This window comes from Rhinolophus sinicus, chromosome 3 (assembly GCF_057876585.1).
Source record: "Rhinolophus sinicus isolate RSI-liver-muscle chromosome 3, RSI-T2T, whole genome shotgun sequence".
NCBI lineage: Eukaryota > Metazoa > Chordata > Mammalia > Chiroptera > Rhinolophidae > Rhinolophus > Rhinolophus sinicus.
This window is the reverse complement of record NC_142503.1, coordinates 102,346,834-102,371,285: the sequence shown is the minus strand read 5'-3', so window position 1 is coordinate 102,371,285 and position 24,452 is coordinate 102,346,834. Positions and strand designations below refer to the sequence as shown.

Below are 24,452 nucleotides of genomic sequence, written 5' to 3'. Positions count from 1 at the left end.
AGCTGTGCTAGTGGGACAAAGGGAGCCGGCTTGCTCTGTGTGCTCCCTCGGCCAGCAAGGGGCTGGCCAACAAAGGGCAGAGTGGCAGTCCTCAGAAGTGGCCAACCTTTGGTCCCAGTTGACAAGCAGAGGCCAAATGACCATGACTGCAGATGCTGGAATGGAACATCTGCCCAAAACACAGCACAGGGCAGACCTCTGAGCACCTCTCTACTGAAACCATCTGAAGGGAAGGATTTTTCTCCTGACAGAATATTCAAGGCACAGGAAACCCACTTGCTCAACTTGGACACGTCTGCACCGCGGCAGCGAGCGCCGTGCCAAGGCGAACGAGAGCTCGGGCAGATGGAGGAGCAGCTTGGGGTTGCTGCCCTCTCTTCAATATGAAAGCTGAGCCCTGTTCCTGTTGGTGTTGTTTAGGATTGTTATTTAACTGCTCTTGTATTTTACGCCTTCAGGACAGAGACGAGGGCCGTGCCTCCTGGCACAGCTCTGAGGCTTCAGTTCTGGTATCTAAATGACGGAATAAGCTTCCAAGAACGCAGGTGAGACTGGGCTGGGGGAGGGACGAGGAGCCTTTTGGAAGCCTTCGGGGAGGGAACATGTGGAAGGGAAGTACCCCTACCTGCTCCTCTGAAAGTCCATCTGAAGCCGCTTCTGGCCATAATTGGGACCCAGCAGTCTTGCTCCAGCTTTGGGCATGTCCTGAGGATGCCACACCCCAAAGCACCAAGGGCTCTGGGGACTATCACTGGAAACTTCTCCCGCAAGAGAACGTGTGTCTAAAATTCTCCCCCCAGGCCCAGAAGCACACCCAGCTGTGCTCTGAGGTCACAGCACCAAGCAAGACCCACCCACCATGCTCGCCCCCATTGCCTCCACCACGCGGGTCAGCCAGAAAAGCCAAGCACTGAACCAAGCGACGTTGACCAATCAGGTGTATTGGGAGAGGAGATGGGGCGCCTTCGGGAGCCTCCTGGGGCAGCCGCCTTGGCAGTCTGCTGGGCTTTCGGGAGCAGCAGGGAGTTCATGGGGCTCCCCCGGCAAAGATGAGCTCCAGGGCCGCTTGGATGTCCCCCCCAGTGGCCTGCAGGGCCCGCAGGCTCAGCTCATCGTCCTGAATGCCCATGTCACGCAGCTGCTGCAGCTGGGGCTGCCACTGGCTCTGCAGAAAGACAGGACCAGGCAGAAGCTGTTAGTTGAGATCCTACCAAGACTCGCTTAGCTCTGTCCTTTCCGGGGAGAAAAAAAGGCGGGTTCCTACAGCAAAGCCACAGATGTGAAGCTCCACAGAACACAGGGCTTCCAGGAAGACTACAAGAAGGCGGGAGATTTAGAGACCACATTAAAAGTTTATCCAATAAAAACAGGAAATTTTTAACATAAGGATAAAAAAGAAAGCACATATTACTCAACGTCTAAAGTTCAAAACATTAAGTTACTTTCTTTCTCCTGCTATATGTACAGACATACAGACACAAAAGGGGCGAGAGGGATAAATTTTCATGTTAGTTTTGTTTTTTAGCATAAGAAATAGTGGAAAGTCTTCCCTTCATCCACTCTCATCTTCACCCCAGATAACCGACTTCATTCCGAGGAGACACACACGTACTCCTATCTTTACCTTTTCCTTATTCCCGTCTATAGCCACCCCTCTCTTCTTTTTTCAGCATGCTCAGTGCATCCTGGAGATCTAGCTATGCCAGGACATAAAGACATTTTTAATAACCACGTAATATTCCAACAAGGGGAAGTCCTCAAATGTACCATAACTGGGCTATTTTCAATCTTTAGCTGTTGGAACAACGCTGCAGGAACTGACTGTACAAATGTCACTTTCTTCACACATATACATCTCCAGGATAAATTCCGAGAAGTGGGACTGAGGAATTACATGGCTTAGGGGCCATCTGTACTTCCTTTCCATGAATAGTCTGTTCATGGCCTGTGATCATATTTCTATGGCGTTGTTGGTCCTAAGTTACTAGAACCTCTACATCAGGGAAGTTTTTCCCGTGGTCTGATATGTTACAGATTTTTTCCCAGTTTGTTGTTAGCATGCAGACTTTGCCTGATTTTTTCTGTTTGGTTTAGTTTGGTTTGGTAAGCATAAATTTTCACTTTTATGAACTCAAAATGCATTGCTCGTTATATAATGGCTCCTGGATTTTGACTTTCAGTTATAAAAGGCTTTCTCAACTGGCAGGGTTTAAAGAACTTAACCCACATTTTCTCTTAGAACATTCAAAGCTTCATTAATACCTCTACCTCAGGAAGGAGGTAAGTGCACAACTTAGGGAGTCATGTGTTCACACTGTGGGAGGGGAAGGCGGTGGGAAGGAGGCAAATGCACAGAGACAAGCGGAAAGGGTGAGGCTGGGGAGGGCTGGAAAAACCACACGAACCAATTGGGACTCAGTTTGCAGGCCAGGTGGAGCGAGGGAAAGCTCCTGAGCGGCACAGCAGGGGTAACAGGCAGGCTCCTAGCTAGGGACATAGAGGAGCGGAAAAGACAAGCCGCCCACGGGTCCTGCTCCCGTCCCCTCACTGTCCACCTGGGCCACATACGGTACACAGAGCCACACGGCCTGACCCCCATCTTTCCCACGCACTGGCTTACTGACCCTGAACAAGCTCCAGAAACAACTGCCCCTCAGGCTCCCTGTGAGGAGCAAAGGACACAGGGAAACATAAAGCTGTGCGCAGAGACGCTCTGAAACCTGATCCCTGGGCCTTCCACTTAGCTGCTAAGGTGACCAGATGTGCCACTCTCCCTGCTTATAACCTCCCGTAGCTCCCTACTGATTGCTGGATCAAGTCTAATCTCCTCACCCAGGCACGCCAGGCCCTCACTCTCAGGCACCTGCCCCCCTTTTCTCTGGCTCCATCTCGGGAACTCGGTGACGGTCAGCGTAAACACCCCGTCCTCAGAAGGGGTTTTGCCTGACCTAGACCCTCCCCTCAAGCCTGGACAGGGCTTTTTGCTCTGCCGCTCCCCCAGTTCAGTGACTGCCGGACGCCCCTCTGTGGCAGGAATGAGGTGGCTTGTCTCTACCTCAGGCCCCAGACCCAGGCCCGGTATATACATACTCAGTCAGCGCTCACGGGATGAATGAACTGACCCAAGCTGCCACAGGTACCCAAGCCAGGCAGTCAGTGGAGTCAGGCCATGGTCACGGCGTGCAGGAGTGGAAGCCACAGGGACAGCTGCCCTTGGGGGGGGGGGGGGGGGACATCCTGCTGTACCAGGATTGAACATGCCAAGTGGGAAGGCTCTCAGAGAGCAGAAAAAGGCTCCGTATCCCGAGTAACCAGGGAAGCCGCACGGATACCAGAAGTGGGCATGACTGACCTGCAGGCTGGGCTGTCCAGAGGCCTGCAGGGCATGCTGCAGGGCTTGGCTGAAGAGATCATTGGTGATGGGCGTCCCTGACTGGATGCCGGAGGACATCGGTGAGGTCCCTGAGGAATGGCCCTGGAGACAAGCCAGTGGTCAGGGCCACCGCAGAGCCGCCTCAGTCTCCCAGCACATACCCACTGCTGTCACATCACCCCACGGTGCTCCCGGGGGCCCCACTACTGCCTCCCACAGGGGCCTGCGTGAGTCAACCACACAGAGGTACCTAAACGCTCGCTATGTGGGCAGGAAAGGCCCCATTCTCTTCTGCACCAGGGAAGTGGAATCGAGCCCCCCACCTAGACGAGGACCCCAGCACTGGGGGCCACCGCCTCGGAAGCTAGTGACCATCACGAGGAATACTTAAGCTGGTGAGGGCTGGGCCCTGGCGATGAGGACGCGCACGTTATGTGATGGGGGGTTCTCCTGAACTACTAGGGCCAGGAATCAATCAGGACAGTGCTGCACCCCGCACTTCTGAGCCCTGGAGGCAAGTAAGAGGCGGGCACCCCAGCCCTGCCACAGTGAGAGACCCACCAGGGCCCAGGCAGAGTTCAGCTCAAACCAGATCTAGCACTGTGGTCGGCAAGGGCAAACCCAGTCCACTGCTGGGGAGCTTCTCCCATGGGGGCCCAGAACCACCTTCCCACCCTGTCTCCATACCTGGGTGCCAGGGGTGGGGGTGTGAGAGCTGCTCTCAGGAGTGCTGGCCAGGGCCAGGGCGGTGGCCAGTTCGCTCTGGGTGATGGGCCTGGGTCCAGCAGCTCCACTGTACCCCAGGGAGGCTGGGCGGGAGCTGGGTGTGCTGCTAGAGGGCGTGGACCTGGTGCTCTGGAGAAGGGAGGCCCCAGAATCAGGGAAGCGGCCTTTGATGGACCCAGATGACCTCACCCCCACCCAGGTACAGTTCTTGCCAGGTCCAGATAGCGATAGTGTGACACGGCCTGTGACCGCCTCCCAGCTTGGGCACGCCAGGGCCCCGGGTGGGGCTCATCCCTGGCACCGTGTCCCCAAAGGGCAGGCAGCCAGGCCGCTTACTGGGTGAAAGTCATCCTCCTCATCAGAGAGCCCCTCAAACAGGAAGCCACCTGGAGGAGGGAGAACAGATTTCAGGAGGAAGAACGGAAAGGCACAGGCGGAGCTCCAGAATCTCAGCTCACTCTCCAAATTCATATTTTCATCTCTCCCCTTGGAAAATTACAGGACAGATGCACTCACTCCCTGACTCAAACTGAGTTTCAGAGGAACACACTCTGCCAGCGCTATACATAGCTGCTGAGCAAAGCATTTCCTGGGCCATGCTGGGTCCTGAGGGCCCTGCATTACGCTCTCTTGGGACTCACCTGGCATGTCCCGGTACGAGCTGGAGGGCATGCTTCGGGAAGAGGAGTCAGCCCCCGGCAGTGGAGTGCTGCCTGCCACCGAGTGCAGAACCAGGACAATGGCATTGACTAGGGCTGGGTGAGCAGGTACCAACCTGGGACAGGGGCAGGAAGAAACCCAAGGGTGAACAAGAAGGAAAGGGCACCCTCACCATGACAGGAGTCTGGGTGCCCTCGCAACTATCAAGCCACCACGACTGCCCTAAAAATCCCTCAGTGCTCAACACCTCCCTCCAGTGGGCTTTGTCTTCTTGCTGTTCGGCCCCCAGCAACATTGGCCAGGCCATCAGTTCTTGGATCTACTGCTGATGCCTGACCTTCCCCTCTGGGATCTATTGAGGATGCCTCACCTTCCCCTTGGCATGATGGGAGGCTCAGAGGTCAGTCTGGTCTGGCCTCCGTCACTATTTGGGGACCACCTCTGACAGGTCCCTTCTTGGGGGGCAAACTGTTTTCTTCACACGCAAAATAAGAGCTATAACCTCGTATTAGAGCTGTCCCTTCCAGCTCTAATCCCCAGGGATCTATGCACCTGCTTCCTTCCCCAGCTTCACATCTTTCCAAGGCTCCTTCATAGCTACTGAACGAGAGCTGAGCTGAGCAGGGCATGCAAAGCCACCTCCCTCAGGCCCTGCTTCACCGCCACAGCGCCGCGTGCCCCTGCCCTTGGGCTTGTCGTTCCCCTAGAGCACTCTGCTTTCTCACCTCCTGACATATTTAGAAGGTAGACTTGGGGAAGGCAGGACTTGGGCTCCAAGAGCAGAATCCAGGGCAATAGTTCGGCTTCTGGCCCGACCACAGGAGGAGAGATAGGGGACCCTTTAATAAGATGGGCACACTTACGTATCAAGCATGTTGGGATCAGCGAAGACAGAGAAGAGGTCCTTGTCCTGGAGAACCCCTACGGAGAACAGAGCTCACCTTAGACTAGAAATCTAGCCACATCCAGAAGAGAGAAGAGCTACGCTTTAGACCTCAGAGCAACCGGCTCAACAGGGACACAGGACCACAAAGCAGCCCTTGTGAAAAGCAGAGGAAACAAAGCACCAAGCAGCGCAACCACGTGCTCTCCATTTTGTCCCCTGCTCACCATTTCCCCATGCAAGGCAGTCACATACTGTGTACCAGCATGCCAGCCTTTCCCTCTAGCTCTGGGTTCTTCCCTTCTCCCTCAAAGTGTGCAGGAAATCTTCCCTGCCTGTTGTGGTTTGGGCTAAGCGCGGCCCGCACTGGACACCCTCCGTCTCATTAATGATGCTAGTTAGGCCATGAGTTTTCAGCTCTTGGAGGGCTGGGTGCGTGGGACACATCTTGGTTCTCCCCTCCCCTACAATTCTTCGAAAGGTGGTCAGTTTCTTCAGGATCGCCTTCTTCTGGATTCTCCTTCTCCAATGATTACTATTTCCTCCAGGTCAGTCCTGCACTTACCGAGAGCAATGGGGTCACTGCTGAGGCCTGGGGTGGCCACAATGATCTGATCCAAAGATTCCTTATTGCTGAGCATCTTAAAGACCTGCAGGAGAAATGAGGAGGGCTGAACATCCAAGCAGCTCAATCCACTCAGAAAGTACCCACATTCTGCTCAAGTACGTCCCCCCTCTAAGTGCCTGCACATACAGCTCCACAGTGGGACAACAGCCCCAGGAAACAGATGAACCTCTTTCTTCACTGAGGTCAGGGCTTACTGGAGGGGAAACAAACAATTAAAAAAAAAAAAAGCAATATCACAGTAAACCTTCAATCTCTGGTCCTTTCCCCGTTTACAGTTCTAATGCGTCCAAAATAAAAGCTCTCATTACAAGCCAATAACAAAGGTTTCTCTAGGTCCCAAAAGTCCTTTTCAATCCCCATACAATTACCATTTCGTATTCATATACCAGGGGTGCCAAACAAAAGTATACACATTTTAAGAGATGGTCAACGTTGCTCAAGCAGTAGTTCACCGTAATCAGAAGTGTCTGGACGCTGACGGTAACCACTTTGAGCACCTCTTGTAATTGCAGAAGTCAAACGTATCTGGTATTCATCTTCTGTCATTGATATATATCGAGTATTACAATTTTAATAGTTTCTTCCTTTCTTAAAATGTGTATACATTTTGTTGGCACCCTCTGTATACTGGGAAGTTCACAGATGTGTTAATTTTGCTTATCAACTCTCCTATAGAAAGACATCAGTGCATTTCCCAGTGAGGAAATCCAGGTAAGGAGCAGTGGGCAGGCAGGCAGTTCTCAGCCAAATTTAAAGAATGAAGCCCAGCAGAAACACTATATGGACCCTTTGGCTGTAATAATATTCACTCTGTGAGGTCAATATCAGGAGAGGTTGTATCATTATCGTTAGAGGAAAATCAACAATACCTAGCTGATACAGCCTCTTTGGGGGGAGACAAGGCTCTACGGAGATCCACAGGCATGACAAAAGCTCCCTGAGGAACTCTTGGTAGCCATGGCAACGGGCTCCCAGCTCCTACTCTACACCACCCTGCCGCGTTCACACTCACTCTTGCAGGCCTGGCCAGAATCTTGGGCAGGGGCCACAGCACACACTCACCGCCTCCCTGTAGGAGGAGCTGCTGTGCAGGGCAGTGTGCAGGACCCGGAACTCCCTCAGGGCAGCCACTTTGTCCACAGGTTCTGCAGACAAGACACTCAGTTACCTCGGAGCCCTGCCCCTTGTACAGACGCAGAATATCATTTCCGCATGTGTCCAGGGGCAGCTTGGTCTGCAGGGTCCCCTCCCTCATCACCCTAAGAAAGTGAGCGCCCATTCAGAAAAATCCCTTCATGATACAGATGTGAAAACTGCACTCTTAAGCATCCTCAGTAGATAATCAAAGTCAAGTTCCAGCAGAGGGGAATCTTACCACATGCAAGAGACTGCTCGGATCAATCTCCCATTGCAGGAATTCTTGACTTCTTACATTTGAAAAGAAGGAATACACAACCAACTCAGTAGATTTTTATGCAGTAATTTAAAATACTAAGTGCTGCAAGCCGTCTGAAAAATATGGAGCTACATTGCCAAAGTATGTTAAGAGAAGCAGAACACAATGTTGTATGCGCGTTCTCTAGTGAAACTACACAAAACGTGTCAGCGTGCATGTGGCCCAGGGCTGGACAGGACAAGGGAAAGAACAGCACTTGGTAGGGCGACAGGATCTGGGGTAACTGCTTGTCTTTGATATTTTCTTTCAGGCTTCCTTAATATTATTTTGAATTATTTAAAAAAAAAATACAAGGGACCAATAAAAACACACACTGTACTTTTAGGGTTCTTAACAAACTTTCGTCACATGCTTGGTAGCAAGTATTTTAATGAGACTCAAAGTTTCTTTTTCATCTTTGGACACTGATTCATACATATGGGAGAGTTTAGCAGTTGTCTTAGTTTGACTTGGTTGCTTTACTACTTAGGACATCAGCCCATTTCATAGGTGAAGAAATGTGGGTAAAAGAAGGGGGAGGGCTGGCCCGGTGGCTCAGGCGGTTAGAGCTCTGTGCTCCTAACTCCGAAGGCTGCCGGTTCGATTCCCACATGGGCCAGTGGGCTCTCAACCACAAGGTTGCCAGTTCAATTCCTCGAATCCCGCAAGGGATGGTGGGCAGCGCCCCCTGCAACTAAGCAACTAAAATTGAGCATGGGCACCTTGAGCTGAGCTGCCGCTGGGCTCCCAGATGGCTCAGTTGGTTGGAGTGCGTCCTCTCAACCACAAGGTTGCCGGTTTGACTCCCGCAAGGAATGGTGGGCTGTGCCCCCTGCAACTAGCAACGGCAACGGGACCTGGAGCTGAGCTGCGCCCTCCACAACTAAGACTGAAATGACAACAACTTGACTTGGAAAAAAGTCCTGGAAGTACACATTGTTCCCCCAATAAAGTCCTGTTCTCCTTCCTCAATAAAATCTTTTTAAAAAAAAAAGAAAGAAAAGGGGGAGTAAGCAGGAAGTTCCCCTGGGTCACCCCCACCGCAGACAGCTACTTGTGATTATGCCGATGTCGTACTGCCACCTCCAGGAGCACCATTCCCAAAGCACAGTGAACGGCACCCCTGTAGTTCCATATGGAACCACATCCTTACCTGCAGTTCTCACTGTGAGGGTGGTCTCTTGAAAAATATTTATGTTAAGCAAGTTACCAAATTTATTCAGTCAACAAACATGTACTAAGCATTTACTCCGTGCCTGGTTTGGGGCAAGGTACAGGAACGTACAAAATGATTCCCTGGGGGCCGGCCCGGTGGCTCAGGCGGTTAGAGCTCCGTGCTCCTAACTCCAAAGGCTGCGGTTCGATTCCCACATGGGCCAGTGCGCTCTCAACCACAAGGTTGCCAGTTCAACTCCTCTGAATCCCACAAGGGATGGTGGGCAGCGCCCCCTGCAACTAAGATTGAACACGGCACCTTGAGCTGAGCTGCCTCCCAGATGGCTCAGTTGGTTGGAGCGCATCCTCTCAACCACAAGGTTGCCAGTTCGATTCCTCGAGTCCCGCAAGGGATGGTGGGCAGCGCCCCGTGCAACTAAGATTGAACATGGCACCTTGAGCTGAGCTGCCACTGAGCTCCCGGATGGCTCAGTTGGTTGGAGCGCGTCCTCTCAACCACAAGGTTGCCGGTTTGACTCCCGCAAGGGATGGTGGGCTGTGCCCCCTGCAACTAGCAACGGCAACTGGTCCTGGAGCTGAGCTGTGCCCTCCACAACTAAGACTGAAAGGACAACAACTTGAAGCTAAACAGCACCCTCCACAATTAAGATTGAAAGGACAACAACTTGACTTGGGAAAAAGAAAAGTCCTGGAAGTACACACTGTACCCCAATAAAGTCCTGTTCTCCTTCCCCAATAAAATCTTTAAAAAAATAAATGATTCCCTGACATCAAGGAACTCTTAGGACAGCAGGAGAAACAAGACTAGATCAAATACAAACCATAGGATTTCAAAATACCCTCCTGAGGACCTCAGCAGAGGCGTGGACCCCAGCTAGAGCGACAGGAACAGGAGGCAGATAGCCATTACTGAAAGGGACGGTTAGGACACAGAGCTGTCTCCCGGGGAGACCATTTGAGACGGTATTTAAGGGAGAATAGACGTTTACTAGGGAGAGAAGCTTATGAGAGAACATATGTATAAGCATAGAATAAAATGAGGTGCTTGAAAGGAACAGCAAGTGTTTTCTGTGGCTGGAGCTTGGGGTACACACCCCTGCTCAAATTGCAGGCTTTGGGAAACCTGAAGGGATTTGTAATGCTCCACGGAGAACCACCAAGGGATCCAGGTGGGAAGGGAAATCGACAGATTCTCCTCTTACAGGCGCTAATCTAGTGTGGTCAAGAAATATGCCTCCTGGGCGACCAGTTGGCTCAATTGGTTAGAGCTCAGTGCTCATAACACCAAAGTCGCCAGTTCGATTCCCACATGGGCCACTGAGCTGCACCCTCCACAACTAGATTGAAAACAATGACTTGACTTGGAGCTGATAGGTCCTGGAAAAACACACTATTCCTCAATATTCTCCAATAAAAAAATTTAAAAGAAATGTGCTTCCTTTGGAAGGGCACTCAAGGACAAAATATCTCAAAGTTTATTTTTACCTCCCAATAAAACATACATTTGTTTCAAAAATAAATGTCCAGGAAGAAAAGGGGAAGAAAAGGATTCTTAGCCGATCATCAGCTAAGAGTTATTGTTGTGTCTATAACGTCTCTGAGCTCATCTCACCCTTTGGAAGTGGGAGGCAGCCAGCCCAGGGAAAAAAACATGGGCTCTTGAGCCAGGAAAACCTGGATTCATATCCCAGCCCTTGCGTTCATTTTCTAAGTAGGTGGTAGGTGACCTTGAATAAATACCTTTCTAAACCCTCTTTTCCTTCATCTATAAAATGCTAATGTTGTTACCTATCCTGCAGGGCCACTCTCATGACTAAATGAGATATCAAGGAGAAACAATCTGGCTGCAAGAAGCCACAAATGTTACTTTCCTTCTGTCAGTGCCCTCCAGCCAAAGACCAGAGGGGCTCACTTGCAGTTGCATAAGTTGGCTTTCCTGCTCCTTAGAGGAGAATGCACACCACAGATTTAGCAGGACAGCTCAATAAGAGGATGTTAGAAAGGATTTATTATAGGATTTGGGCTTTGGCTGGGTGATTTGGGGGGAAGTTTAAGGAAGTGGGGTTTTGCTTTGGATTGGATGCTGTCAGGAAGTGGAGGTGATTTTATGATTGGGTATCTTAATAATTCTATCTAGAAGGAAGGAAAACTAGAGCAAGGCAAAGGTGTAATTGGAAAGAAGCAGCACTCATAATAGCCAGGAGAGAGGAATACTTGGTCTTTCTTGTGGTTTGGACAATGTTCAGGGTTTTTTTTCTGTTTGGAAATGAGCGGGCTCTGGTTTTTGTCTTGATTCATTATGGTCTCTGAGTGGCCTTGTAGATGGTGATGTGTGAAACTGTGTAAGTTCCAAGGCCGAGCTGAGAGCCAAGCCAACCCCTGGATATCGGGGTTTCTCTTTCTCACTTCTCATCAGAGTACAAAAGATCTTTTTGTCCTTTATGTTTAGAATTGAAAAGAGGATAAATTGCAAGCTGATAATCAGTCATAGCAATCATGAACATTATAAAAATGTCAAACTGCCAGTTCGACAAAGCTAATCTTTTTTATGTAGCCTAGCTTTATCCTTGGGGAGGCTTTTAAAACACAGATGCAAAATTTACATTATGAATTCCAAACAGCACCTTTTACCAATAAATCCAAAAGGCATTAGAGGCTTTGTATGTTTTCTCCAAGAGCTACTTTAATCCTGTTCGAATACTTTCAAGCTCCAGGAGAATAAATCACCAGTAGAGCAGGAGGAATGAGTTGACTGAACAAGTCACCACCTGAGGCAGTTCGCCGGAAGATTTGTAAACAAGAACTACAGCATTAGAGGACTGCAAGGAGTTTGCAGCTTTTTTTTCCTAATTAGAATAACAAAAAGATACAAAGTTCACTGAGAAATAAACTGTTAACCTAAAGGAGTTTAAGTGGATACACACGTCCCACCCCATTAAAACAGTGGATAATGAACTTAAAAAGTAGAGGGGGAAAAATCCCCATCCCTTAGTGGTGTTGGCAGTGAGAAGATCAAAATTTCATTCTGTTTATCAATGTGGTCTAACCCAGCGAGTAATAAAGATATCCTCTATTACCATTTCAGTAAATCACCCCCTAGTCCCATCCACCCACGCCTGTGCCTCACACACCCACAGACCCGTCCCTTACAGCTACTACAGAAGCTCTGCCTGTCTGACTCCGGGCCAAGCCTCACTCACCTGGTTTCTGGTCGGGCTCAGGCCAGGACTTGCGTAGAACATAGACTGTGGATCCAGGCTGAATGCCATAGAAGTCCAGGGTCTGGTCATCTTTTAGCTTCCGGCCACAGTAGATCAGATCTAAAAAGAAAGAACTGTCCATTTATATTTTGCTCCTCAAAACAATTTAGATGGTTTCTGTCCCCTAGGAACCTTATTTTGATTGGACAGCTGGAGAATAATACACGTAAGGGTGAAATTCAGGGAATCAATAATGCGGTTATACTTAGCTAGTTTGCAGTTTGACTCACTGCACAGCTCACTATCTAGCCACTTGTAATTAGACTTAAGTTTGTTTGCAGTTTGATCCACCCTGATATTCAGTTTTCTCTTTGTTTCTCCCCTCACTGACTAACTGAAGAACTCTGATCCCTTTCTCAAGGCTACCCATACCTCGGTAATTAACAACATCCTAACCTGAAAAGAGCAATTTCTTAATCCTCAGACGCCCAGACACCGGAATCCAATTTACAACTAACTCCCTTGCAGTTTTTTACTGGTGACACATACTGTGTTTCCCTGAAAATAAGCCCCAGTTAAGATCGTCAGCCAGATGGACGCATCTAGTATGTTCGTAATGACGATGTTCCAGAAGAAGATGACATGACTGTATTTGAATAAATGTAGATTGTTGTACAAGACATCCCCTAAAAATACGTCCTAATGCATCTTTTGGAGCAATAATTAATATAAGACCCAGTCTTATTTTCGGGGAAATACGGTCGTCCCAGGCCGTGGTGGCCAAGTCCAAGTCTAGAGATGACATCGTCTTCAACAGACCAGACCCCAGGAAGGATGTCAGCCCCCAGACCTGCCTAACCAAGAAAAAGCTAACCTGTAGTTAGGGGCAGCTGTCCACTCTGAGACTCTGGACTCTGCCCCCGCAACCCCACCACCACCACATACACCGGTATTTCTCTCCTTACAACCCACAGCTGCTGTCATCTTTGGACATTGCCATGGGCATTTTTTCTCTGCCCTAACTTTAATAAAAATGTCCTTTGCCCTCCTACTTTGTAGCGTCTGTGAATGCTTTCACCTTTGCGAACGACCAGGGGTTAATTCCACGCCAGAACAATACATGCTTTAAAAAGCACTCTTATTTAATAAATACATTTTAATAACAACTGTTAGCAAGTACTAACTCATACAATACAGAATCTATGTACAAGAAAGCTCTAGACCTTAGTATTGTGAAGACTGATCAATTTAAAGGAAAGGGAAAATACAACAAGAAAGGATGAACTCAGTGTTTTTATGACTGAAAACGCACTTTTTGCCAGTTGGATACCTTAGCTATCGTAAATTACCTTTATAATATAATTTGTTATATTTAATTCTTTCTTCCTCCACCTAGAATGCCCTTGCCACCTTCCTTTCCTTTTCTCCTGCCTTCCCTCTAACCAACCAACCAAAAATCCGTTTAATCATCCCTAAGGCCCACCTCAAAATGCGATATACTTGGGGCGCTTTCCTAGACCAGCTCCTCCTTCCCTATCCCACCCCAAATTCTTGCTCTTTCAGAAAAAGAAATCAACAACATCACAATTAAGAAACTTTGTGATAAAGCAGTTCAATGTAATGCACAACTGAAATGGCAACCAATAGTTTTATACGATTTGTGATTCTTTTCACCAACAACACTCACTTCCCTGGAGTGTTAACATTAGGGCAACAAATCCCAAATTCTTAAGTTACCCTTGTAATTCCAGATGTATCCTCCCCCAAAAGAGATCAGAGCAGCAGCCCATCTCCAGGGCACACAGACTCACCAATCAGCTCCGGGTCCGGAACTGATTCCTGGAGTTTGCCAGCAATGAGCTGCTTCAGAAATGAAATACTATAGCCCCCCAGTGAGGATTCTCCCAGCTCTGTCTCTGGCAAATGAAGAATAGACTTTGGGGCAAGTGGCTGGTCCGCCAGTTTCACCGCCAGGTGCCAATCTGAGAGAGACATCCTCTCTCTTTCGCGCTCTCTCTTTCTCCCTGTAAAGCAACAGAGCCTTAGTGGTTAAAAGATAGATCACCACCCTACTCCACCCCCACCCCACCAAGGGGCTGAATGATTTCAGTGTGACTCTTCAGGAAAAGCACAGGATGCAGCATCAGGCCAGAACTACAATCTGGGGTCCTCTCTTTACTCATCCAATGATGGACAGGAAGGAACTTCAGCTCTTTAGGCCTCAGTTTCCCCATCTTTAAAGTAGACATAAATATGGTGATAACTGTTAGTGCCAGGTAGGTACTGTTGAATGACTATGATGTACACCTGAAACTAATATAATATGTATGTTAGCTACATTTTAATAAAAATCAGAAAAAAAATAGACATAAAAATACCATCCCAGCTAATAGGAATGTTGTGAGGTTCAAATGAGATTATCCACCCCTCTCCCTTCTGTACACTCTCCATTTCTGATTTTCTTCTTCAACTCTTGCCTGAACTATTACAAAAGCTTTATAACAAGTTTCCTGACTCTTGCCTTTCCCTATCAAACAGCTATGCTGCCACCCAACTCACCATTTTAAAACACAGATTGATCAAGTCACTTCTCTGCTTAGAACTCCTCCAATAACTCGAAGCCACCTCTATGAAAAAGTCTAAACTCCACAACCTGGCTCACAAATACATTCACGCCTGTTCCCTCTGCCAGCCTTCCTGCCAAAGAACTCTGTCCCACCCTCCCCAATACTTAAACCTGCCCCACTAAGCCTCCATTCAAAACAAAGCTCCCCCAGTTTACACTTCTGCTCATCTAACTCTGCTTGTAATTCCTCTTTACTCATTGGCCTCCTGGCAAAATTTAGCAAACTCCTACCAAAACCAACCCAAATACCACTTCCTCTGGTCCCTCCCTTTGTTGTTCCCACATTCCTTCAGGGCAAAGGATTACAAATAACTATTGACTTTCCAATCTCACCCCATCCCATTCTTGGAAGCTCTTGAAAGCACAGACTAGAATTTTTTGCCTTTATTCCCAGTGGGTGCCCAAAAAATGAATCAGAAATTCTGAGGGTGGAAGAATCTTGTAAGACAAGACAAGCCCTTGTTATAATCACGCCCTTGCTTCCAAAGAGGCTTCTCGTAGGGAAGAAGATAGACAAGGTTGTGAGGTTGAGAGGCTGCCCAATGGACCCTCGCCATCCTCAAGGTAACGCCCACGCCCAGGTTCATGACAGGGGGAAGGAATACGTCTTTTAATACACCACATCTCATTTAATCCTCACAATCGTTCCCTAAGGCCGGCGCGAGCGTGCACACATTACAGCCTGGGAACCGAGACTCTGAAAAGTGAAGTCACTGGCCCAGGGTCACACACAGCTCGTAGTGGGGAGGGACACTACCTCTTTGGCGACGACCCCACCACTCCCATGGGACCAGCTAAGTAGTGGACACGAGTCGAGCCCGCAAAGCCCGGGGCCCAGCGCCCTCACCCGTCCCGCGGAAGGAACCCGGCCGCAGAGCCGCCGGTGTAAACACTCACTCCGGTCCTCTTGCCGGAAACCGGAAGCTCCGCTCTGCATTCTGGGAGTTGCAGTTCCCGCAGTCCCCCGCCCCTGATAAGTAGTCGGCCAGCAAGTGGCGCTAGCCGCAAGCTTCCGGTTCCTGGGAGGGCGTGGTTTGTGGGCTATTTGAAATTCCGCGCGCTCCGGGCTCCTGGTGCCTTCGCGGTGGAGTCCTGTTTCCTGTAGGTGTTGCATGGCTCGAGTCGCGAGGAGGAGGCCTGTTTGGCCGTGTACAGCCCTGTGACTTCCGCGCCGTCCTGGGGAGCGTGGAGAGTCGGTCGGTCACGCCGGGTGGGAACGCGGGCTGCCGGCCTTTGGCAGATCGCGGACCCTGTCCCTCCCGGCTCCTACCCTTCTGTCCTGGAGGGCCCTTTCCCTAGCGGCTTCTTCAGACATGCCCCAATGTTCCCTGCAGTCCTCACCATAAAAGCGGGTGCCTTCGGGTGAAGTCAGCGTCTTGTCGCCTCGCCCCAGACTTCTCGCGGAGAACCAACCTATGGGCAGATCAGGAACCAAAGGATGGCTCCCTCCGAAAGTGGCTTCATTGAGGGGAGTTGTAAGTCGGGTGGTTTATGTAACAGTCGTTCAGAGAATCAGTTTGGGGAGGGGGGTTTCCGCTGAAACTGCATATCTATTTTAGCTGCCTGGTTAGAACTGGATATGTTTGCAAAGAAGTTAGGATTCGCTAAAATGTTGACAGGGGCTACTTCTGATTGAACTCGACTCACAGAATTAATTCAAGGAAAGAAAGACAAAACAGGTGAATATGAGAAAATAATGAGGTAGATCGCTGCAGCTAAAGGCTGATCCTGTGTGTGCAAAATTAAAAGTGTAATTCGGGAACATCTCAATGTCCGACCTGGGACTGAGCAGCACCTAAGCAGGATAGCTTGACTGAGGAGAGCAAGTAAACTGCAGGTCTCAGAGGGCCTAACACTGGATGTCAGTCACCCCTCTGCTGTTATACTATGTGGAGAGTTTCACAACTGCTGGCACTCCTTCAGGCTCAAGTCCAGGTAACTCATGGCTGTCCTCAAAGTGTACCCTCCCTTTCAGAAATCCTTCCTAACTATCCAGCCCTCTTTAAGTTCCCGGCTTTCCTATCTACTAAGGTATTTGCAACCTGAACCACATCGTTTAGTGTTTTGTTCAACTGTTCAATATTGTGTCTTAACTGCCTCCAGGAAAAAGCAGGGACCCTGTCTTCATTTCGTTTTCCTCGAAGTGGATCTGAAATACTAGGTGCTCATGATTTCTTGTTTTGGTTGATTTTATTATATTCTCTGTAGGAGAACGGGCAATGACTATCTTGTACTCCACTTCATCTTCAGCAGTTCACCAAGACCAGGCACATAGTGGTAGGTGAGCAATAAATGTGTTGAATGACTAATTCAGGTCAAAGCTCTCTACCAAGTGTGGCTGTCTTACTGTATAGCTTGTTGCTCCCAGGAGAGTAGGTAAGCCTAACTTCTGAATCATTACAATGTTCAGAAACATTGTAATGATAAATTACTAAATGAGCGCATGAAGGAAGGAATAACTCAGTATCAAATAGGTTCTTTGAGCACCAAGTTACCAAGTAGGTGCTGTGCTCAGAGCAAGGGTCAGATTCTATAGAAAACTAGACACCTGGACACAAGACAAAGATGGATGACCAGAGAGGTGGTAAGAAGAAAAGTGTCCAGGCCCTGTTCTTTAGCCAGTCCACATTTGGACACATTGATATGAGACAGTGGTGGACAGCTATGCACGAAACCTTCAAGAGATTATTCAGGCCAATAAGTAACCACTGGAAAACAAATTATAAGAATGCACATTTGCATTTTTTAAATAACTTTTTTCTGTTTATAAAATATGTGGATATCTGGGTCTAACAAGATAGAAATGAAAATCACCTGTAAATACTCCTGCTACAAACAAATGTATAAAATAATACATGTATTAAAAATCACATAGCAGTGGTCACAGGAAAAATGAGAACCCCTCAGATGCCAGAAATGAAGGGATAATTGGAAAAAAGCAGTGATCTTGAAAGCTGATGAAAACCTCTCCAGAGAGATTAGTGGTCCTGGAAACCTTGCGTGGAGATTTTTGTCTTAACACCAAAAGCATTGGGCCCCTCAGAAATTGAAACTGACTATTCAAAACGAATCAATTGAAAATGTTTACCTTTCATGGTCATTTTGAAGAGTCAGAAGTTGCACGGGGCCAGATCTGGTGAATAAAGTGGATCAGGACACACTGTAATGTTTTTATTTGACAGAAATTGCTGTACCAGAAGCGATGTGTGACATGCAGCCTTTCAGTTGTGATCAAAAACTACGGTGACTGCTGCTGCCGAGGGCCATCCAACGGAAAGGCAGGGAGCTTTGATATGGGAAGCGGCACGTGGAACCTAAGTAACCTCGTGTGACAAGTTTCAACTTCTTTGGTGCGGTCAGTAGGGTCTGAGCTACAGTTGAGAGAAGGTGTGTTTTAAAGTGTACCATACATCATCCTCCATCATGACAACACTCCGTGTCACACATTGCTTCTGGTACACGGCAATTTCTGTCAAATAAAAATATACTGTGTGTCCTCATCCACCTTATTCACCGGATCTGGCACCATACGACTTCTGGCTCTTCCCCAAAGTCAAAATGATTCCGGGCATTGAGGCAGCCACAGCAGCACAGGTAAGGACACTCACGAAAGAGGACTTCCAGAACTGCTTCAGAAAGTGGCAAGAACAATGGGATAAGTGTGTTCCAAGCGAGGGGTCGTATTTTGAGGGGGATTAATGGCAATGTGTCTTTTACTGTAATAAATTTTTTTTCACACCTCGTATAACCCTATACATTTCCTTACTATCTGGCATGACAAGTGTTTCAGGATCATCTTTTTACATTTCCCACCTCAGACACAAGAATGAGCCATTTCTTCAAGAAGCTCACATGGTTTTTAGTGGGAAATTGTATTTCACGACCACAGTCTGGGCACTAAAGATGCTTGCTGATGAATGTTACTGGACTGATCATTAATTCTAAGGTGCTTTAGTGGACAAACTAGGGAGAGATCTAGATCTATATCAAGACATATTTTTATCTAGATCTATATCCATAGAGACAGAAATAGAGATAATTTATACTGCTACTTCAAATTCAAGACTACAGGGGTTTATGTAAACTTTGATATTTACATGTTTATTTCCTTTCTTCCACACTGAGAATCTTAGTTCTCAAGAACATAGGCAATGACGGAATTTGAAAATTCCACAAGTACTCATTTACTTTATTCCACGTTAACTACTCAACATTCTCCAGAATCACAATACTAATACTACTATCACCAGTATAACAATTGAGAAGAATTTAAATTTTTTTCATATATTCTTCTCATTCTACCCCCTCTACTTTCCATTTTTAACAGATATATTACACATTTTCTGAATCTATACCCTTTACTTTCTTCTTTTTAACCCTTTGAATTCTCCAAAGAATCCTGTGTTAATGCTCACCACTAGTTTTTTTATAATCGAAACCAATTCTCTACTAGATTTCTCAGAAAGGGCTAGAATATTTCCTAAAAATATTCCATATTAATAGCAGTTTGTGGTCTTTACACTTGAAAATCAGTTTTCTAAATATAAAATCCTTCGCTCAGATTTTCTTTCCTTGAGATTTTTTCATTTTCTTCTGATGATCAAAACCTATTTTACCCCTTACAAGTTACTTGTTTTTTTTTTTGCCTAGTTACCAAAAAAAAAATTTTTTAAAATGAGGTCCAGTAATTTTACCAGATTTTTCCTTGGTGTTGTTTGTTCTAATTCAGTAGTCTCAGGCATGTAGTGTGCTCTTTCAAAATACAGGTTCAGGGGCCGGCCCAGTGGCTCAGGCGGTTAGAGCTCCATGCTCCTAACTCCAAAGGCTGTCAGTTCGATTCCCACATGGGCCAGTGGGCTCTCAACCACAAGGCTGCCAGTTCAACTCCTCGAGTCCCGCAAGGGATGGTGGGCTGTGCCCCCTGCAACTAGCAACGGCAACTGGACCTGGAGCTGAGCTGTGCCCTCCACAACTAAGACTGAAAGGACAACAACTTGAAGCTAAACAGCACCCTCCACAATTAAGATTGAAAGGACAACAACTTGACTTGGAAAAAAAGGCCTGGAAGTACACACTGTTCCCCAATAAAGTCCTGTTCCCCTTCCCCAATAAAATCTTTTTTTAAAAAAAAAAATACAGGTTCAATTGTTTTTTATTTCAGGAAAGCTTGTGTTCTCTTGCTTTGGTTTGCTTCTTAAGGGTACTCTTGTTAGCCATATGTTGGATCTCAATTGTCTCTTTTTAATGTTTGTCACTTTTTCTCAAATCTCTTCTCTCTTCATTTCTTTTTTATCTTTTAGATGTTCCTCCTGTACAACAACATGTGTGGACCTAAAGGTTTTATGCTAAGTTAAATAAGTCAGACCGAGAAAGACAAATACCGTATGATCTCACGTATATGTAGAATCTAAAGAACAAAATAAACAAAACAGAAACAGACTAACAGATACAGAGAAACTGATGGTTACTAGAGGGAAGGGATTAAGAAATACAATTGGTAGTCACAAAATAGTCCCGCGGTGTACAGTACAGTATGGAGAATATAGTCAACAATATTCCAAAAACTATCGTATCAGATTGTCACGTCCCACGCGATGAGAGTTCTGGGGAGCGAGGAGGGCGGCGCAGGGTTAAGAAAAGACAGTAGCCATGAATAGAGTTTAAGCCGGGCCAAGGGACCAGCAGCCTCAAGGTCTGGGCTGTGGCACCTAATCAGGCCTGCACAATAGCTTTTATTGGTTCGGTGGGGAAGTAAAGGAGATAAAGCTTGTTAATCTCAAGATCTGTGAATCCTATACATCATAATAGGAAACCGATTAGAGTCAATCACCCTTGCCTGCAGGCAGCTGGTCTCAACTTCCTCCCAAGGGACAAAACCTATATGCATATGAATAGATGGGAGAGCACCTCATTGAATCACTTCCCTTGCAGGTTTTGGGAAGGAATGCAGCCACAGAGGCTGAGGCTTTCCTTAGCCTGAGGAAGGTGGGGGGCTGTGCCCACCCCCGTGAATCCCAGGGGTTCTCCTGTTGGTCCCCACGTGACTGCATCTGGCTTCAGTTGTTCCTTCCGTGAGGAATCTTACTCATCATTGACTGTCCAGTCATCTTTCTGGGACCAAACAGGGAGGCATAAGGTGCAAACACAAAGTCCCTGAAAGGGTCCATCTTACAGACTCTCCTTTCTTTGGTGGCAGGTAGAAGGAAACAAAACGGTTAAGCTGTTGCGTGGCGACATCAGATGAGTACTAGACTCACCGGGGGGGGGGGTCACTTAATAAATTATATAAATGTCTAATTAATAGGCTGTACTGAAATATATAAAATAATACTGAATGTCAACTATTAAAAAAATAATCATGGGGATATAAACTACAACATAGGGAATATTCATAGTCAAAACTATGTATGTTGTCAGATGGATAATAGACTTAGTGGGGTTATCACTATGTGAGGTATATAAATGTCTAATCACTATGTTGTTTTGTACACCTGAAACTAATTTTTAAAAAGTTTTTAAAGAAAAAAATGTTCTTCCTTTTCACCTTATATTTCTCTTCTACCATTATCTGTTGTATTGATTCCTTTTTTTGGTTTAGACTTCATTTTGTATATTATTCTTTTTGTAATTTTCTATCCTGAGTTCTGTCACCTCATTTCTGAGTTTTCCTAGTTCTAATTGATGTTGTGCTTTCAAGTCTTACACCATTTTCTTAAAATCTTTTCATTCATTTGAAATAAATGCTTATAGTTTTATCTGTTTCTTGCTCATGTCTTATTCTTATGCTTTTATTGTCTATAGGAATGTAATTCTCCTTATTCTCTTTTTTCTCATAATAACCTTATATGAGGTTTGACTTTGGTTTTTTTTCTATTGTTCATTTTTGCATGGAATTACTTTTCCTGAACTTTTAAAAGGAGGTGTGGAGGATTTCAAGAAGATGGTAAAGTAGGAAGAGCCAGGAATTTGTCTCTACCTACACAATTGCACTGGCCAAATTTGTCTGACATAACTGTTATAAACTCTGAAGTGTATTAAAGGCTAGCAAGTTCAACAAGGAGGGTTGGGTGGCAAATTTCAGTTTATATGAGTAAAGTTCAGCTTAGCACAGTAGAACTTACCCACCCCCCACCCATGGCCCCTTGGCAGGCAGCTGTGCATGTATTCCAGGAGCAGCTTGCTGGAGCCAGGGTGGGCTAAAAGGACACTGTGCTACAAGTATTGGGGATCTGTGTTCTGATCACTGATTATTTCTTCTGATCACACAAGTACAGACAAGGAGGACAGCCACTGTTTTTGTACCACTCCCATTGTTGCCAGTCCTTCAGCTTCTGGCTGAAGTGACTGACTTTCAGAGGATTTTAAAAGCCAGCACCCTGGGGCTGGCCCAGTGGCTCAGGCAGTTGGAGCTCCGTGCTCCTAACGCCAAAGGCTGCCGGTTCGATTCCCACATGCGCCAGTTGGCTCTCAACCACAAGGTTGCCGGTTCGACTCCTTGACTCTTGCAAGGGATGGTGGGCTGCGCCCCCTGCAACTAAGATTGAGAGGACAACAACTTGACTTGGAAAAAATCCTGGAAGTACACACTGTTCCCCAATCAATTCCTGTTCCCCTTCCCCCATTAAATAAATAAATAAATGCCAGCACCCTTTCCCTCCCTCCTCTATTTTTTCTTTTTTTCCCCTCTTGGGAGCCAGACATTAAAGACTATGATATTCAAAAGCAACTGCATATATAAGGAAAATAGAAAGTGATCATGTATGCCCAGGAAAAGGCACAAGATTGGAAAACAACTGAAAAGATCTTAATCTTGCACTTCAGGTTAAGCATTGGCAAAGAAACAACCTACGAGAATAAAATATAACAATAACAATAAAACAGCAAATAGTAGGGAAGGGGGAGAATCTGATTTGAAGAGATACCACATTATTAGATTCAAACTTCCAATTTTCAACAAAGAAAATCATGAGGCATATAAAAACAGGAATGTATGGCCCATTCAAAGGAAAAAAATAAATCAACAGAAACTCCCTGAAAAAAGACCAGGTGGCCAATCTACTAGACAAAGACTTTAAAAACAACTGTCAAAGATGTTCAAAGAACAGAGGAATATGTAAAGAAAATCAAGAAAACAATATATGATGAAAATAGAAGTACCAATAAAGATATAGAAAACCTGAAAAAGAAACCCAAGAGAAATTCTGGAGCTCAAAAGTACAATAACTGAAAAAAAAAAAAAAAAAAAAGTCACTACAGGGATTCAAAAGCAGATTTGAAGGTGCAAAAGATCAACAAACTTGAAAATAGGAAAATGAAAGATCTTAATCCTACACTTCAGGTTAAACATTGTCAAAGGACAACCTATCACATCCAAGGAACAAAAAGAAAAAAGATTGAAGCAAACAGAGCCTAAGGGACCTGTGGGACACCATTAAGAGAAACAATATACACATTGTGGGAGACCCAGAGGAGAAGAGAGAAAGGGGCCGAGAGAATACTTGAAGAAACAACAGCTGAAAACGGCCCAAATTTGATGAAATACATGAATATAAACATCCAAGAAGCTCAGCTAAGTCCAAATGAGATTATTTCAAAGAGACCCACAAGATGATGTGTTATAATCAAATTTTCAAAACTGAAAGATAAAGGAATTTTCAAAACAGTAAGAGAGAAACAAATCATCACAAACTAGAGATACTCAATATGATTATCAGCAGATTTCTCATCAGAAACTTTGGAGGCCAGAAGACAGTAGGCCAATATATTCAAAGTGCTAAAAGAAAAAAAGCTGTCAACCAAGAATCCCATATTCAGTAAAACTGTCCTTCAAAAGTGAGGAAGAAATTAAGACATTCCAAGAGAGTTTGTTACCCCTAGACCCACCCTTCAGGAAATGCTAAGATCTCAGTAAAGCTTAATACATGGGCAATTATAAAAGCTAGTATTATAGTAACAGTAGTTGTAACTCCACTTTTTGTTTTCCACATAATTTAAGAGACTTAATTTTTATAAATCATTAGGTTAAAAACTAGTAGTATTATAACTTTGGTTTGTAACTTACCTGTTGTTATCTACATGATTTAAGAGACTAATGCATTTTAAAGATTTATATTTTGGAGCACAGAAGATATAAAAATGTAAACTTATGACGTCAACAAAGGAGTGGGGGAGGGCTATAAAGGAGCAGAGTTTTTGTATGTTATTGAAGTTAAGCTGCTATAAATTCAAGTTAACCACAAAGAAAATAGCTACAGAATATTTTTAAAGGAAATTAGAAAGAACTTAAATGTTTCACTACAAAAAATCAACTAAACAGAAAACAATAAAGCAGTAACTGAGGGGGGGAAAAAAGTTATAAGGGATATAAAAACATAAAATGACAGGCCCCTCATATCAGTAATTACTTTAAATGTACGTGGATTAAACTCTCCAATCAAAAGACAGAAATTGGTAGAATCCAACCATATACTATGTACAAGAGATCCATTTTAGGTCCAAAGACACAAATAGATTTAAAGTGAAAGGATAGAAAAACAATGCATGCAAATAGAAACCAAAAGGGAACAGGTATGGCTATACTAATATCAGACAAAATAGACTTTAAATTTAAAAAGTTTACAAGAGACAAAAGAAGAACATTATAAATTAATAAAAGGGCCAACCAACAAGAATATATGATTATTGTTGTAAACATTTACGTATCTAATGACAGACTATCAAAATATAAGAAAAGTTGACAAAATCA

The 24,452-nt window shown here is 45.9% G+C and overlaps 1 protein-coding gene and 1 long non-coding RNA gene across 4 annotated transcripts; one reads left to right on the top strand and one right to left on the bottom strand.

Moving 5' to 3' along the window:
- Positions 1 to 921: 921 nt before the first annotated feature.
- On the bottom strand, positions 922 to 15,665 carry LOC109449614 (ubiquitin-like protein 7). 3 transcript variants are annotated; one of them, XM_074328280.2, is made up of 12 exons: positions 15,555 to 15,569; positions 14,261 to 14,315; positions 13,893 to 14,105; positions 12,082 to 12,201; positions 7,333 to 7,415; positions 6,208 to 6,292; positions 5,623 to 5,680; positions 4,741 to 4,874; positions 4,436 to 4,485; positions 4,061 to 4,228; positions 3,353 to 3,475; positions 922 to 1,165 (listed from the first exon to the last, which is right to left on the bottom strand). In XM_074328280.2, the coding sequence occupies exons 2-12, from the start codon at positions 14,313 to 14,315 to the stop codon at positions 1,028 to 1,030; spliced, it is 1,227 nt and encodes a 408-aa protein (XP_074184381.1). In that variant the 5' UTR covers positions 15,555 to 15,569; the 3' UTR covers positions 922 to 1,027. The 3 variants fall into 3 exon arrangements, with proteins under 3 accessions (XP_074184381.1, XP_019591576.2, XP_074184382.1); XM_019736017.3 differs by lacking the exon at positions 14,261 to 14,315 and having other exon boundaries at positions 15,555 to 15,665; XM_074328281.2 differs by lacking the exons at positions 14,261 to 14,315; positions 15,555 to 15,569 and adding an exon at positions 15,465 to 15,483.
- A 33-nt stretch (positions 15,666 to 15,698) lies between these two features.
- LOC148758539 (uncharacterized) lies at positions 15,699 to 19,825 on the top strand. The gene is made up of 2 exons (XR_016020759.1): positions 15,699 to 18,301; positions 19,474 to 19,825. It is a non-coding gene; the product is annotated as an uncharacterized LOC148758539 (long non-coding RNA).
- Positions 19,826 to 24,452: the final 4,627 nt, after the last annotated feature.

What these genes read in the sequence shown, in the direction of transcription:
- LOC109449614 (XM_074328280.2), bottom strand. Translation starts at nt 14,315, where the DNA reads ATGGGGAAACTGAGGCCTAAAGAGCTGAAGTTCCTTCCTGTCCATCAT. An exon ending in GCTCCTCCTACAGGGAGGCG is followed by an intron (nt 6,293 to 7,332) that starts GTGAGTGTGTGC and finishes TTTCTCCTGCAG; the next exon opens with GTCTTTAAGATGCTCAGCAA. An exon ending in AGGAGGATGACTTTCACCCA is followed by an intron (nt 4,229 to 4,435) that starts GTAAGCGGCCTG and finishes TCCCTTCTCCAG; the next exon opens with AGCACCAGGTCCACGCCCTC.